This window comes from Macaca nemestrina, chromosome 2 (genome assembly GCF_043159975.1).
Source record: "Macaca nemestrina isolate mMacNem1 chromosome 2, mMacNem.hap1, whole genome shotgun sequence".
NCBI classification, from domain to species: Eukaryota; Metazoa; Chordata; class Mammalia; order Primates; family Cercopithecidae; genus Macaca; species Macaca nemestrina.
The window spans coordinates 6,840,898-6,857,274 of record NC_092126.1 but is presented as its reverse complement, the minus strand read 5'-3'; the positions used below and the strand labels follow the sequence as shown (position 1 = coordinate 6,857,274).

Below are 16,377 nucleotides of genomic sequence, written 5' to 3'. Positions count from 1 at the left end.
TCACATGCTTTCATATTTTCACATGCTTTCGTATTTTCCACAATGAACTTCTCTTCCCGTCTCTATTTTCTTTGTGCTTACATTATCTTTCATCTCTGTCATGTACCCGTTTCTCTTTCCTTTGAAGTAACATGGTTTGTGGCAGACTGAAAGATACATACTTATCACCACAATTATTATTTATGTCACAGTGCAAGACCTATCTAGAATGAGTTTGACTGTTACCTTTCTTCTCATTAATCAGAAACTGTAGACAAAATAAGCAGTTACTGCAATTCATTCTGCTGTGGTAGTTGCAAGTTCCAGTTTAGCAGGCTTTATTCATCAGTGACAGTGCACAGGGCAACACTTTGGACCTCCATGGAAAGACAAAGACATTTCTCTGATAGTAGTGTAAAATGTACAGAGGAAGACAAAGCGTAAACAGCTAACAAATAGAAGGTCAAGCTAGGTGGAAAAAGAGTGGAGGAATAGGGAGAGAATTTGTACAATACAGGGTTTTTAGGGAGGGAGTTTAGGCCCAGAAGAATGAAACCTAGGTTGTGTATTCCTGACACAGTTGGTGTTTAGCACCGGTCTCTCTTGAACCAATTCCTCCATTGGGCTTCTGGTCCCACCTCACAGTCTCAGTAATGGTTGTGAGGAAAAAGAAGGTGTAGAAACCCTGCTAATAGTATTGCTGTACTCTTTCCTGTTGCTCACCCAAGTGTTAGTCTCAAAACAATGAACGTATTATTCTCATATTAATTATTTATATTTAGCTCTCTCTTTTAACTAACTCAGTAATTCAGGATTTTTTCTAACATACTGTTTTAGTCAAGGATTCCCAAATACTTCTGTTAAATAAATTAAGCCACAAATAATTGCCCAGGAGTTACTCAGATTCTTTGCCACCTTAACTAGGAAAGGTTAAGTATTTAAGGATTATAAATCAAGTGTGTCAGAGGGCAGTGGCCACATCTCTAGCAAGTATCATGACTTCTGTAATTTTTATTTTATAACTGGTACTGATACAGTTCCTCTCTTGGAAAAGTTGACTTGAATGTGCCTTAGTTTACTGGCTGGAAATCAGCCTAAGACAGGTGTGCGGAAAGAAGTTCGAGTGCACAAACCTGGATTCCGTAGACTCTGGGCGTCCACTGGTTCTTGTCAGTTACCGTGTAGCTATTATGTTAATAATCAGTGGCCGAGCACACCCATCTAGGGAAGCATGTTCCTGTGTGTTTAGCCCATTCTTCTGGCTGCTCTGACCAAGGCTGTCAGATGAGTGGGCTAAATACACCTTCCATGTAAGCCCAAAGCATACCTTTGCAGCTATAAGTTTTTTACCTCTGGAGTGGCTATATATATAAATATATTATGTTGCTCAAGTAAATATAATTAATCTGAAATTACTGAGGAAGAGCTTGGCATGATAAACATATTTTCTAAACTTCATCTTTCCCTTTGATGATTCTGGATTGTGTATGTTATTCCCTTTGATGAATCTGGGCTGGATGTGTGTTTGTGATTTTTTGTTGGTTTGTTTGTATTTTTGTCCATAGCCCAAAGCAGCTAAAGCAGCATATTCAAAGTCGAAAGAGAGTGATGAACCTCACCGTTCTAAGAATGAAAGGCCAGCACGGTAAGATGACACCTGAAAAGGAAAATGAGGAAGTTGACTTTGGGGTGAGTAAGGAGATGTCAGTTGCCTAAGAAGAGTGTATGTTTTTTGGAGAGGAGATCCAAAAGTCTGCATTTGTGAGGTAGTGTCAAGATGTTCAGAGTTATTTTTCAAACTTTATTTCCAGTCTTAAATTGAGTTGTGCACATCAAATCAGGATTTTACAAAAGTTGGGGTGGATAAGGAAGGATGTACTTTTTGTTAGGACTGATTCTTACCTCTACATTCAGTGAATTTATGCTTTCAGCTTGGGGAATGAGAGTCGTTTTTTTTCCTAAATAAAAATTTCGAGTTGTAAATTTTTACCGGGTTTCATAGCCACACCGATGTGTGTGTGTGACATTTGTACATGCTCAAACTCCTTTCTTTCTGAGTCCCAGTGCCCTTGACAAAATCTTGAATCCTTGCAGACTGTCTAAATCCTGCTTGGCAGATAGGTGTGGCTATGGTGTACATACTTTCTGATTTATCTCAAACAGTTATGCGTCATAGTTATGGAGCAGATGCTGTCTTTCTATCTCACGTTGTCAACATTTAAGTCTCTGGGGAAGTAACCTCTTTTTTTTTTTTTAATTGCTTTTTGTTACCTTTCTAAGGAAATCATGATTGGAATGTGAAGAACTGTTAAAAACAAGACAAAAAAGTAACACTAAATTTAACATTTTGAAAACTCTGAATTATTCAAATTTGAATTTTATTCTTGATTATTATTTATCAATTCTTACAACGTTTATTTCATTGAATAATTGACACTGTTGTTGCTACTCATGCCCACACTGAAGTTCCTAGACTTGTTTCCTTCAAGTGAATGTATTTAGTGTCCTTAAAAAGTCATCCTCTATTTTAAAACTCATTTGCTTTCAGAAGATAACCCTTCAGAAAATTACATTGGGTTTGTATTGCTCTGAGAACAATAGTGGCATATTCTGTCTAGTTATATAAAATCTTTCTTTTGTAGCTTTTGGTTAAGCACACACCAAACATTTTTTTAGAACTCTGTAGGGTTAGTACATTCCCAAAGTATCCAAGTAAAAGCAGCAGCAGCTAATCTGTTCTCACTAAGTAAATACATCTGGATTATTATCCTTTTTTTTAGTCAAATGAATTTAAATCATCTTTAGGCTGATTCTGCGGTCTTCAAATCCTTGGTCTCTTTAGAATAGTAATACCATTGACAGCATATATGATGGAACAGTATTGGATGATTTCTTAAGAAAGTTTATTAAAGTCTGAAAATGAGTTTTTGGAATGTAATACATACTTCAGAAATATTTGGTATACTGAAAGAGTGAATAATCAAATGATCCTGTATTAAAAATGACTATTATAAGTGAATGAAAAGTGACTTACAGCTAGTAGAATAGAAATTTTTGTTTTTATCTTAGAGGAACATTTGTCTTTAAATGTCATTTTAGAAGGATTGTATATATGACAAAAAAAAGTAAGAATTTTATGAAACCTGTGTTTTCATTATTGAACGTTAAAGCTTATATATCTTGCATATGTAGATACCTTGCACAACTAATATCAGAATGTATGCTTTCTGGTTAGAATCTGTGGTTTTCCTCTTTGACATTTAATCATGGTGGGAAAGTTTAGCTAGCTAGCTATACAGAAAGAGTTGGTTTCAAGGATTGAAAAACATGGCACTTCCTAGGTCAAGATGTTTATTACTGAAGTGTGGTAATAGTAGTAGTAGAGGAGAAACAAATTCTCATGTACAGTTTGTAATACTTATGGTCAACAATCCAATTTCTTTGTCTGTTACAGAATTTTCTACTCTTTGTGTATGTGTGTTTAACTTTTGTTATTATTTTTCAAAAATTGCCATTTTTATTTTAGATTCTGGGGATACATGTGTAGGTTTGTTACAAGGGTATATTGTGTGGTACTGAGGTTTGTAGTTTTGACTTTGTCACCCAGATAGTGAACAGAGTACCCAGTAGGAAGTTTTTCAGCCCTTGCCTCCCTCCCTCCTTTTGGAGTTCCCAATGTCTATTATCCACATCTTTAAGTCCATGTGAACCCAGGATTTAGCTCCCACTTAAAAGTAAGAACATGCAATATTTAGTTTTCTGTTTCTGTGTTAATTCACATAGAATAATGCCCTCCAGAAGCATCCATGTTGCAGCAGACGATATGATTTCATTCTTTTTTATGGCTGTGTAGTGTTCTATAGTGTATATATACCACATTTTCTTTAATTAACTGTTGATGGGCATTTTGGTTGATTCCATGTCTTAGCTATTTGCCCAGCTAATTTTTGTATAGTTAGTAGAGACAGGGTTTCACCATCTTGGCAAAGCTGGTCTTAAATTCCTGACCTCAGGTGATCTGCCTGCCGTGGCCTCTCGAAGTGCTGGAATTACAGGCATGAGCCACCGTGCCTGACCTGGACATTTTAACAATGTAGATTCTTCCAACCCCATGAGCATAGAGTGCTTTTCCATTTATTTGTGTCATCTATGATCTCCTAGACTTGATAAACAACTTAAGCATAGTCTCAGGAAACAAAATCCATGTACAAAAATCAGTAGCATTTCTATATTCCAGTAAGGTTCAAGCTGAGAATCAAATCAAGAACTCAGTCCCATCTACGATAACCACACACACAGAATACCTAGGAATACTTCTAACCAAGGAGGTGAAAAATCTCTATGAGGAGAACTACAAAACACTATTGAAAGAAGTTTTCTACTGTTTTTAAGGAAATAGAGGATCACTTAGCAATCTGAATTCTAACTCTTGTAACTGGAAAAAATTTCAACCCGTGTTCCAAATTGTTTTAACTATAGGATTTTATAATGGTAATATTGTTATTCTACTTACATTTTTTCCTTAGAAAAAATAAATATTTTATAAATCTCATTTTATTCCTTAAGCATTCTTATGGATGTGAAATACATTTGTCTCCCATTTTTCATTTATCCAGTATTTATTGAGCATCCTAATAATTGCTCACACGTAATTGGGGTACACATCAGTCAACAAGAATGAACTCTGTCATGTTCTCATGAGTTTGTAATTTAAAAAAATAATTATCCAAATAACTATTACGATTGTGTTAAGTACTATGGATGAAAAGTACAAGATGATAAGAACATAGGGAGACATCCTGGTTTAAGTGTCTAGGAGGGTTTCTTAAATGAATTTTGAAGTGAATTATGAAGTATTTGGCTATATCACTAAGTTAAAGATGTAAATTATTTCATGAGAAAGGTAGGAAGCAGGCAGTCTTAATACAATAAACTATACAACAAAGTGTTGGTTAATAAGATTTTTCTAACTTGGATATATAAGCCCTTAACAGTTGTCTCCGGTATAACAAAATAATTTGATGTAGGACTCCTGGCAGCAAGATTTGTTCTCTGTGTAACACGAAACTAAGCAGAACAGTATACTTAAGAGCACTGAAGCCATTCTAGATTGATTTGTTTATCCTTACATGGACATGCTAGAAAACTTCTGGGCATCCTGTGCTTTGTTTCATAACTTTAGCATGCTTTTCCATGATGATGAGTTGATGGTGAGGCAATAATCATGGATTGTTTTTGTGAGTCCCGCTCAACTTCTGTTTCCTGATTTTTGACTGCCTAATGACATTAATAAAAGAGAGAGCAACAGACTGGGTCACTCTAACTACTAACTCTGTTTTCTTGGGCCTGAGTCACTTCTTAAGCCACTTGTTTGCTTTTTGAAGCTAAGTTCTTTAATCCTAGAGTCAGATTGATTTGTCTCAATTTTTCTACCAAGTCTTACATTGTTTTTTAAAGATAAGTGTTATAAATATCAGGTATTGAAGAAAAACACTATTTAATTTCCAATATTTGTAAACAAATGATTTAAAAATAAAAATTAGAAAAATGTATTATTCACTGTTTCCATTACTTATATGTATACAACAAATGCATGAAATGATATTTGAAAGTATAAGTATAGATACTTATGAAAGTATACTTGTGAAAATATACAAATGCGTATATATAAATACACATATATACATATAGTCTTGTATACAGATGATGCTCCTCCTGATAAAAATACACACGTATGTAGTAGAGCATACTAGAGTAGGTAAGAACACTGGTTTTGAAATCCAGTTGAGTTTGAGGCCTGGGTGTGCCACTTAACAGCTGTGTGAACATGGACAGATTATTTACCTCATCTAACCTAATCTGACTCTAAAATATGTATGTGATAGTTAGCATGTAGACTTGTCCTGAAAGTTAATTGAGATAATCTGTGTAGAACCTGTAGCATAGTCCTCAGCACGTGTACCAGTTTATATCCCATGCTGACCTCTTCTGGATGCTGAATACCCAGGGAAAGATTTATTGCTTGAGGACAAGATAAAAAATTTGAAAACACTTGCTTTTATTTTTACATGACAGAGCCCGTTGTACCAAACCAATTTTAACTTTACAAACCTCAGAATACTTATGGCTTCTAGATTTTACATATAAATATACATAATGGCCTACAGTATGGTTATATATTTGATAAATCTTAATCTGGTGCTATCCTTTAGTGCAAACTTTGAGTACACCTTTGGGAAATAAAGAATGAGAGGTTTTCTGCTGCAGTGCCACATGTTTGCATAAATCTATGTTAAGTAATTAATAAAAAGTTTAGAAATTAAAAAAAGTAGTAAAAATTTTATTTTTTATTTTGTTTACAAGTGTATTACATAGAAGTTGCAAATATATTAAGATCTGTTTTGCCACCTAGTGGATAAAGGAACCGTGATCATGAAATTTTGTTTCTGTTTCCTCCCTTCTTTCTGCCTCCTACCCTTCCCTCTTCTCTTTTTTTCCTTTCCTTCCTTCCCTGACTTTATTATTTTCTTCTTTTCTGTTCTTTATTCTTATTTTTTCTTTGACTTGGGAAGATGCACCAAAACAAAGTTTATTTCTTATAAATGTCAGTGGTCACATCATACTAATCTTTGTTTATCTAGCACAGTTCCTAACATGTGTCAGTTGTTGAGGAGATACTTGTTTTTATTGAATTATGACATCAAAACAAAGGAACGGGAAGATAAATAATTTATTCAAGGCCATGCAACTGTCCAAGAACTATAGTGTGAATTCTGAAGCATTTTGGCTTTTGATTTCGCAAGAAAATGTTTTTACCTTTCAATCCAATGAGAGGTGGAGTTATAGTAAGCGTTACTTAGAATGCCCCTTTAAATTTTGGCTTTCTTTTAGGCCACCACCACCTATCGTGACAGATGGTGAAGATTTGGATTACACTCATTTTACAAACCAGCAGAGTTCCACACGGCATTTCTCAAAATCAGAGTCCTCTCATAAAGGTAAGAAGAGTGTGTATGGTCAAGTTTAGGATCTTTTTTTAAAAAACTATAAGCCTCATGTTGTAGTGGAAAAATCAAATTCTGTGTTCCACTAGAGTGCAAAAATAAGTTACTCTCTCAGCACATTGCTGTAGCACTCCTCATTTATTAAAACAGTAACAAGACAAAAAACAGAAAACAGAACACTCTAAATTGTATGTAAGATATTCTGTTTATTTACATTTTCCTCTAGAAGCTTTCATCAGATTCACTTGTTTTTTGAGACAAGAGTCTCACTCTGTCCCCGACGCTGGAACGCAGTGGCATGGTCTCAGCTCACTGCAGCCTCCACCACCTGGGTTCAAGTCATCCTTCCATCTCAGCCTCCCAGGGAGCTGGGATTACAGGCGTGTGCCACCATGCTCGGCTAATTTCTGTTTTTTTTTTTTTTTGTAGAGATGAGGTTTTACCATGTCACCCCAGACTAAAGTAATCCCTCTGCCTCGGCCTCCCAAAGTGCTGGGATTACAGGCATGAGCTACCGCACCCAGCTCTTTCATCAGATTCTTAAAGGGTGATGGTGACCTCCATTTAGATCTGCAGGACTGCATTTTCTAGAGTGGCTCTTGTTTCCTATCTGCCCATGACTCTTATTAATTAGATTTAAAATATGCATGCACAACTCCCACGTAACTTTTATGCAAAAGAAAAATGGAACAAAGCATAAAGAAAAAATAGGGATATCTAAACTGGATGAAACCTTTAAAATGTGTTACCAGAAAGGGGTCCCGGTTCAGATTCCAAGAGAAGGTTCTTGGATCTCGTGTAAGAAAGAGTTCTAGGGGAATCCATAGAGTAAACTGGTAGAAGCAAGTTTATTAAGAAAGTAAAGGAATAAAGAATGGCTGCTCCATAGGCAGAGCAGCAGTGTGGGCTGCTGGTTGCCCATTTTTATGGTTATTTGATTATATGCTGATTAATACAAGGGGTGTATTATTCAGGAGTTTTCTGGGAAAGGGGTGGGCAAATCCTGGAACTGAGGGTTCCTTCCCTTTATAGACCTTATAGGGTAACTTCTGATGTTCCCATGGCATCTGTAACCTGTCATGGCTCTGGTGGGAGTGTCTTTTAGCATGCTAATGCATTATAGTTAGCATATAATGAGCAGTGAGGACAACCAAAGTTCACATTTGTCACCGTCTGGGTTTTGGCCAGTTTCTTTACCACAGCCTGTTTTATCAGCAAAGTCTTTATTACCTGTGTCTTGTGCTGACCCCGTATCTCATCCTGGGACCTAGAATGTCTGACCTCCTAGGAATGCAGTCCAGCAGGTCTCAGCCTTATTTTATCCAGCCACTGTTAAAGATGGAGTTGCTCTGGTTCAGATGCCTCTGACAGACGAACAGTTGGGTTATATTTGCTCTTGCAAGGATCTGGGTTCACTTATGTACATATTTATGAGAGTTGTAAAATGAAATGCTGAAAGAGATAGTTTCTTATATTGACTTCCTCCTCTACAAAATGGAGGCAGTCTAAATGGAAAGTGTCAGAGGTGTCAGGATCATGAAAGATTACATATGTAAAAGAAGTTTGCAGAGTGCAGTAGACTTTGCAAATATATTAGATCTCATTAATTGATGCGTTTTTTGGTTAGGATTTTTGAAGACTTAGGTGATACTGTTATTATTCATTTCTAAGTCTAATAATAATGTCCCGAAATGTCTTTAAATTACATTTTCTGCTGTTATTTAAAAATACCATTGCAAAAATGACACTCTAGAATACTTAAATCAGAATCTCTGGATGGAGGTTGTCCAGCATTGGCATTTTTAAGAAAGCTTCCCTCCCCACCATTCTGACTTGCATCCCATACTGAGAAGAAGATAAAAGACATTATTTTAAAAATAAGGTTAGTTGGACATTATAAACATCTTCATCAAAACATCCCACCTCAGCTTCCATCAGTTGGTGGCATTTTCACTGTTCCCGATTTAACAAAGTAGCTCGTATTTTTCTTTCTCAAACTACATGAATCCCCTTTTGAGGGGGACCTTACTGTCTTAGACATACATTTGATGCATAATACTAAACTAACACATTGATTCTGTATATACGTCACAATCAAGAATAAAGTACCATTTGAAATGTATAGAAATAAAGTTATTTTACTTGGGCAAGGAGAAAAAGCTGTCTGAGTTTCAAAGGTTTTTCCTTAATTGTGTTTCCTTTTTTCTTCCCCTTCCCAGGTTTTCATTACAAGCATTAAAAACCTAGGAATCTGCCTTGAAAATGGACTCACTATAGCAAATATTACTGGGTGATACAGAATGAATTCTACACTTATTTTTTTCTCCTGTGTTTGCATTCCTGGGATTTATCCTCAAGTGTATTTCTGACCATAAATAATTTTTAAATCATTTCAAATATTTTGGTTATTTGTAATCACTTGGGCAGTATAAGAAAATGTAGCTTCTGAATATTGGCCACCTCTATGCTGCATATATCTAAGAGCTCTGTAAACTGCCATTTTGTTAGGTATGGAATTTGGTATCTAGGGAGTAGGCTTTAATTAGCAATTCAAATTTTATGGAGATGAATGATTAAAGTAAAACAATGTTTGGATGCAACGCAGAATAAAAGAATATAAGAAATAGCTTTTTGTTGCATTAGTGTATGATATTTTGAAGGAGAGAGGCTTTGCTTTTTGTATTCTTTAGGAAAAGAAAATCACTACCATAAAGTATTTTCAAAAAAGAAACTCTTGAAGCAATTGAAATATGTTATTCTGACTAGATGGACTATAGAGGTTTTGCATATTCCTTCTCAGCCCTCCTGGGGAGATTGACCTAGATAGCATTCTTTAACAGTTACTCAGCTTTTGACTCAGTAGCAAGGCTTTCCGAAGCCCCTGGGCAATGGACCATTTATTGGTATTTATTGACAAAAATTTAGTTCTCTGAAATTTTAACTCAGATATATGAAAATCTTTGTATTCCATCTCTTGTTTTTGATTTACTTGTAGAGCCAAGGAAATGGAATTGAAAGATGATTGCATAAGTAATGATGCCATCCTTCTCTGGCTGTAGACTGAGGTTTTTCTCTTGCTTAAAGTCATATCTGTATTTGTTGATAACCTCTCAATAATGTTGTGTTTACATACCAATAATTAGATTAATTCCACTTGAAGTTGAATTTGATAAAGTGGTTATTTATCCAAGTATTTTTTTTTTTTTTTTTTTTTTTGAGGTGGAGTCTCACCCTGTCACCCAGGGTGGAGTGCAGTGGTGCAATCTTGACTCAGTGCAACCTCCACCTCCCGGGCTTGAGCAATTCCCCTGCCTCATCCTCCAGAGTAGCTGAGATTACAGGTGTGTGCCATCACGCACAGCTAATTTTTAGTAGAGAGGGGGTTTCACCATGTTGGCCAGGCTGGTCTCAAACTCCTGACCTCAAGTGATCCACCTGCCTCGGCCTCCCAAAGTGCCGGGATTACAGGTATAAGCCACTGCATCCAGCCAGCCAAGTATTTGGTTTTAAACATTAGTATTCCTTTGTTCAAGGGATTGTATTTTGTACAAGACCTTCAAGCCCCTCTTCAAGAAATTGAGTCTTTGTGTAGCTGCTGACCTTACTGCCATATTTATTTTCCCATACTGCTTAGCTGACAAATGGCAATCAAGCTCACTTGTACTCCCTCTCTCTCTCTCTCTCCCCCACCTTCATATATAACTTGACTTGCTATTGTTTTTCATTGTGTAAATCTGAAATTCTTGGCATTTCAATATGGCTTTTGTTAGGAAAGAAATATATAGGTCACTAGAGAAAAATGTTAATTTTTTTCCTACTGGAAATTGCCTTCTGTTTGCCTTATCTTTTCAGATAGTCTTTAAAGTTGGACAATATTCAAGCAGCTCATTTTGAGAAAGATTTGTAGTTTCATAAAGTTTGTGTATTACAGGAATTTAAGTAAAATCATCTGAATTAAGTGTTGGGCAAATGTTAATTAGAAAGATAATCTGCATCCCTTCGTTATATAGTTATTTTGGAGAAATGGAGGAAAAGGAAAATAACAGGACTTTTTATAGCTATGATAAAGAAAAACCTCCATTTAAATAAGGAAGTTGGAGACAAAATGGAAGGTCCTGGCCTTAAGTCAAATTCCAGATAGTGGTTTCAATATCCAAAGCTTAGGCCTTGTTTATTTATAGTAATGCTATATTTTTCTTTATCTGCCCTGTGATTTTGTTTCGTGTCCTTCAAAGTTTTTTTATTGTAATTTTAAAGGAAAAAAAGTGTATTTTTATTTGATAACTAGGCAAAATCATTTGCCATTTTTTATTTCATAAATATTTATTTTTCTATCTCATACAATGATCAGTTTTACTTTAAAAATTCTGCATTTCTCTTGCCTCTCATGTACTTCATCCAGTTATTTATTATTGTAAAATGTTAACTGGAGGTACTTTATTCAAAAAAATTTCATACCACTTAACACTTCCCCGGAATGCTAGTGTTTCAGCTGTCTTAGTAAGTGACCAAAGGTGGTATTTCCCTTGTGATAGCTAATTCAACATCTTTATTGAAAATTTGTTACTTTTTTTAAAGGTTTTTAAAAGATTACAATTTTAAAATATTTTATGTTTATTTTATTTTTGTGTAAAGCAAACACTTTTTAAATAATATCAGAGTAATTATTACCCTATGAATAAGGAGATAGAAATGCAATTCAGTCAGTTAAATCCTCTTACTCATTCTCATTCAAATAATGTAATAATGTTTGAGACTATAGAAGCAACTCGTGTATTTTAAGGAACTGCCAGACACTTTTCACTGTGTTCTCTGCTTTTTACTTGGTCATTTTTATATAAATGTGGAAGCATTTATTTTTGTTGTTATTGTTCCTGCTGCAAGAACATGTGCAGTTTAATTTTTAGGCCCACAATGTATTATGCTTTAATGTTGTGATGTAAACTAATACTTCTGGCCTTGGAAAACCTTTCTATTTCTGTATCTTTGTCCTTTGGAGGCCAGGCCTCATTAACACCTGTGTTGTTGAATAAGCACAATATGTTATGGAGCCTTATCATAAGGCTGCTTGACATAGACACCCACTCTCCTCCACATTTTATAAATCATTGTTTGGAAGTAAAGTTAGATAAGAGTCAAATTAAATGTTTTGACTTGAAAAATATTTGACTTTTGCGTTCAAACCACTGTTAGACATACGTATTTTATTAGACATAAGTATTTTATTTTGGGACTGGACAGTTGCTTTACATATATTTAAAGGAACATTGTGATTTTCAGAAAGTGGCTTTGCATACTATTGAATTGCTATTTCCCAAGTTACTTTACAACCACCAGCAGCATACCAATAAGTTACAAAAACAGAAAATGAAAATTAACCCTAGGTGTTCTGATGATAGAGAAATAGCTGAATTAGAAAAGAAAGATATGGATAGATGCTCTTAGGAAGAAAACCTTTTTAGAATGGCAATGACTGCTTGGATCTAGATCAACAGATTCCAAAATGTGTGACCTTGTGTTTGTGTTTACTGAACTCACTCTAGAAAATTCTGGACCCAATTCATTAACCCTCCTTTTCTTTAATGTGTACTGAAGCTGAGCTGGATGATGAGGGAATTCATTGCTGACTGTTGCTCATCACTTTCCCTCAAAGTCAGAACTTTTCAGTATAAAAATAATTAGCTTTTAACTGATTATTAATTTTCTTTAGTACTGTGAAAACTTGTCTGAAATTCGTGTTGTGCCAGATTGGAAATACCTACTGTAATATGGTGCATTCATTTTACCCCATAAGTGGTTTAACATTTTAGGTCCTAGATTTTTAGTGTCCTGTCTTTGTGTAAACATCACTTTGGGGAATACCGAGATGATTCATTATTCAGTGATGATTTTCTTGAAAGATAACTATGATGATTGGCTGTAAAATCTTCAGCCTAATAAGGAGTGAGATCTCTGTGTGAACAGCTTTCTGAAGGACTGATAATAGAATAGAACTTGTAGCCAAAGGCTTTTTCCCTTTTGAGAAGACGGTATTTGTGTAGGGAGTGCTAAGGTAGACTTCATTGTATATTGAGTGCCATATTCTGATGCAACAAGCACAACAAAATCAAAAGCTCATGCTTCAGCAAAAAGGAAAAAAGATCTTTAAATTACTTTGTCTGTTACTGCTCATAGAGAACTATATAAAATGGTCCCATTTTCTCATTTCTGGTGGTGCCTGTGAGTCTTAAAGCCATATCTGCTTATCTTACTGTTGATAGAATACTTTTTTCTTTTTAGCCCATGGTAAGTAATATGGGCAGGTAGAAGCAAACTGGAGACTGTCCTGTTAATGCTGCATGGGGCACAGTGTCATTCAAATTATGGGTGGGAGAATCTCTTTTATCCATGGTGAGAGGTAAGAATATTAAAGGAAAGAGTCAGGATATTGTTGCTCCTGGTATTTAACAACTGTCATTAGAAATGCTGAAATTTAATTCTAGAGAAGTCAAGAAAGAAGGAGTAAACTGAGAAAATCTTACTACTGCAGAGTAACTTTTACAATGAGACCTGCACTTTATGCCAGCGCTGTTTGTGAGGAGCAGTACTGCCTTAAATTAGTTTGACTCTGACCGATGTCAGTGTACGTTACTTCCTTTATGTGACTGACAGTCAACTTTCCATTGAGATCTGACATTCACAGATGATCCCCAAGCATCCTTGTCATCAGAAGCTTTGGACCTTTTCTGCCACTGACTTATGGCTGATCTGTAACACAATAAATACATAATTTTATTTCATGTTGTCTGTCAACCTCTGAATAAACAGTGGCATGACCAAAAAGACTGGTAGAAGGAGAGAGAATTTCCTGGCCAAATCCTTCATACCAGGTGGCCACTTCTTGAGTAATTGAGAGTTGACTGTCTTCTATGGTGACGATATAGAAGATACTTCCAAAGGTTCTGTTATGCAGTGAAGACATTCAGATTATTTGTAAGAATTTCACCAACACCCTTGTGTATTGAAGTGCTTAACCATTAACAGAAAAAAAGGAGAAAACCAAAACAGAGACATTTACTTGAAATGGAAGATTTGCTAATGTGAAGAGTGTTTCTATTTTATTACTTTTAAGAGAAAAGCAGGAAAACTTTTGCTGTGATAAGAAAGACACCAGAGTGGTGATTCTATTTGATACCACAAGCTAACACAATCGTGTGAGTTCTCATGTTGAGTTGTAGAAATATGTGGCTCTAAAAACCATTCTCTTTCCCTTACATATACATATGTGAACACTGCCTAGTAACATTTTAATAGGTTTAAGATGCATTTGTACATTCTCAGCAAACTAGAAAATGTTTTTTCTCTTTTTGAGTAACTTCATAGCATAGGGAACCAGCACTGTGCAGGTTTCAGCATTTCAGATAAGGACAGAATTAATTGTGTAACTTAGTGCCCTGTTATTCATTGCTGAGGTTCCTATATAAAGAACAGAAAAATTGAAGGATGGGTTTGAGCAACATTTTCTTCACAAAAGATCAAGGAGTAAGAACAAGTAAGGGAAGACAGCTAAGAGAACATACTATGACATACAGAATTGGGTTAAATTTTTGTCGTGCTGGATTTCAGGCTATAATTGCTAAAATAATTTCTAGCTATTAAATTTGGCGACAGGGTTTTTGACATCAGAATTTTTGTACTTCTGGTCAAATTGGCCTTGGAAATCCCTATGGTCTCTAATTTCAGCTCTTGCTGTAAACTGCAAGCCAAATGCTGTTTCTCAGAAAGAGCTATATTTTTCTCTTCTTACAGGCAACCCAGTATTTATTTCATAAAGTGTTATAAATATTGAGAGGATACACTGGGGAGATAGAATATAAAAGTGATGTTCCAAAATGAGAATTCTCTGTAATGGGGTTTTCCCTAAGAAGAATCCATCCCAGCACCTATTTTGAAAAGGTGCTGAATTAAAAAGTACAAGAGTTTGCTCATATAAATCAAGTTGCTCAGGAAATCTGAGGTGATGCTGTCATTTGTCTCATAATTTAGAAAAGTGATCTCTTGAGAGAGAGACTACACGTTGCCTGGGCACTTTCAGATTCTTTAGTAAGTGCCACTTTGATATTTGGAATGTGGATATGTTTATAAAACAAATGGATCGTTATTCCAAATGCTCATGGATTTATAACCAAGCCCCAGAAGAATATGCAGCTTTGAAATAGTTATTTCGTGGAATTGAACAGAACCTTGATGGAATATAGTTGCCTGTGTGAGGACAGAAAACAAGGAGACTGCCTCAAACTACATGCCTATCTAGACATTAAGTGAAACTGTGAGGGACATTTTGTGGATGCCTTAAAGGTGACCAGTGGTGGGTTCTGATGGGAATATACACACCCATCTGGACTAGGCCAATGGAAGCAGAGTCTCTTTCAGTTCACCTCCATACAGCAGAAGTTGTTCCTGCTCATGACCTCATTGAGGAAAATGAGAATTGTGGTGCTGGTGACTTCCTGTGTCTTGGGAGGTTCAGGTGTTCAAATCGTTAAGGCACTCTCAAAACACAAACCTCCTCTTTTAAATGCCAATTGTACATCTACATTAATTCATCTATGCAAGCTTGTGTTTTCATGGTTTGTTTTTTACACCATATTTCTCATTGGGTTCTTTAAACATCAAGTTTAATATTATGAATAATTTTTAAACCAAAGTATTCTCTAAGTCTTTGTGCTTTGTTTTCCTGGATGGTCTGACCAAGGTAAACATCAGTCTTGTCCTTTTCTCTTAATAAAGTCATCCATTTGTTAAGTCAGTGGTCTCTGTCTCATGTTTTTGTTGTTTCTTCAGAACATTCAGGGAAAGTTACGTAAATAGCAATCGTAAGTAGTAGTATGATTGTTATTTTTTACAAAATGACCCTAATAGGTCTGTTTAATAACAGTAAAATTTTCTCTTACTCCATTTCCATACACTTTCTATAAATATGTATAACATGATAACGATGCCTGGTGTATTGAAATTCTCAATAAATACTGCCAAGTATGGATCAGTTGGAGAAGTAGCTTTGTTTTGTGTATGGTGTTTGGTGGTTTGATTGATGTATTTGGGAGAAAAAAACAGGTAAATGGGTATTCACACAATAATTCCAGTGATTAAAGACCCCAGGCACAACTCTGCGCTGTACCTGACACCTTGTGGACACTTAAATGTATTTTGAGAAAATGGATATTTTTAATAACTGATGTATTCAATATTTTACCTTCATAAGAATTTTGTTATCTTATTTGGTTTGATAGAATAGCCATGATGTCGGAAATGATTCTGCAAAAATGTATCAGGTATGTTAAAAAAAATAATTTCAATGACTACTAAATTTATTTATAAAGATGTCACTATTTAGCCATCCTAGAGCAGATTC

General features: G+C 35.4%; 1 protein-coding gene across 5 annotated transcripts in view; it reads left to right on the top strand.

Annotated features, from left to right (window-relative positions):
- LOC105470854 (coiled-coil domain containing 50) overlaps positions 1 to 15,767 on the top strand; it is a 99,305-nt gene extending 83,538 nt beyond the window's left edge. For all 5 annotated transcript variants that reach the window (XM_071090653.1, XM_071090652.1, XM_071090654.1 and 2 more), the window contains 3 exons: positions 1,545 to 1,624; positions 6,871 to 6,977; positions 9,203 to 15,767. In XM_071090653.1, the coding sequence (XP_070946754.1) occupies positions 1,545 to 1,624; positions 6,871 to 6,977; positions 9,203 to 9,222 (207 nt within the window). In that variant the 3' untranslated portion in view covers positions 9,223 to 15,767. The remainder of the gene's footprint in view (positions 1 to 1,544; positions 1,625 to 6,870; positions 6,978 to 9,202) is intronic.
- The last annotated feature ends 610 nt before the right edge of the window (positions 15,768 to 16,377 follow it).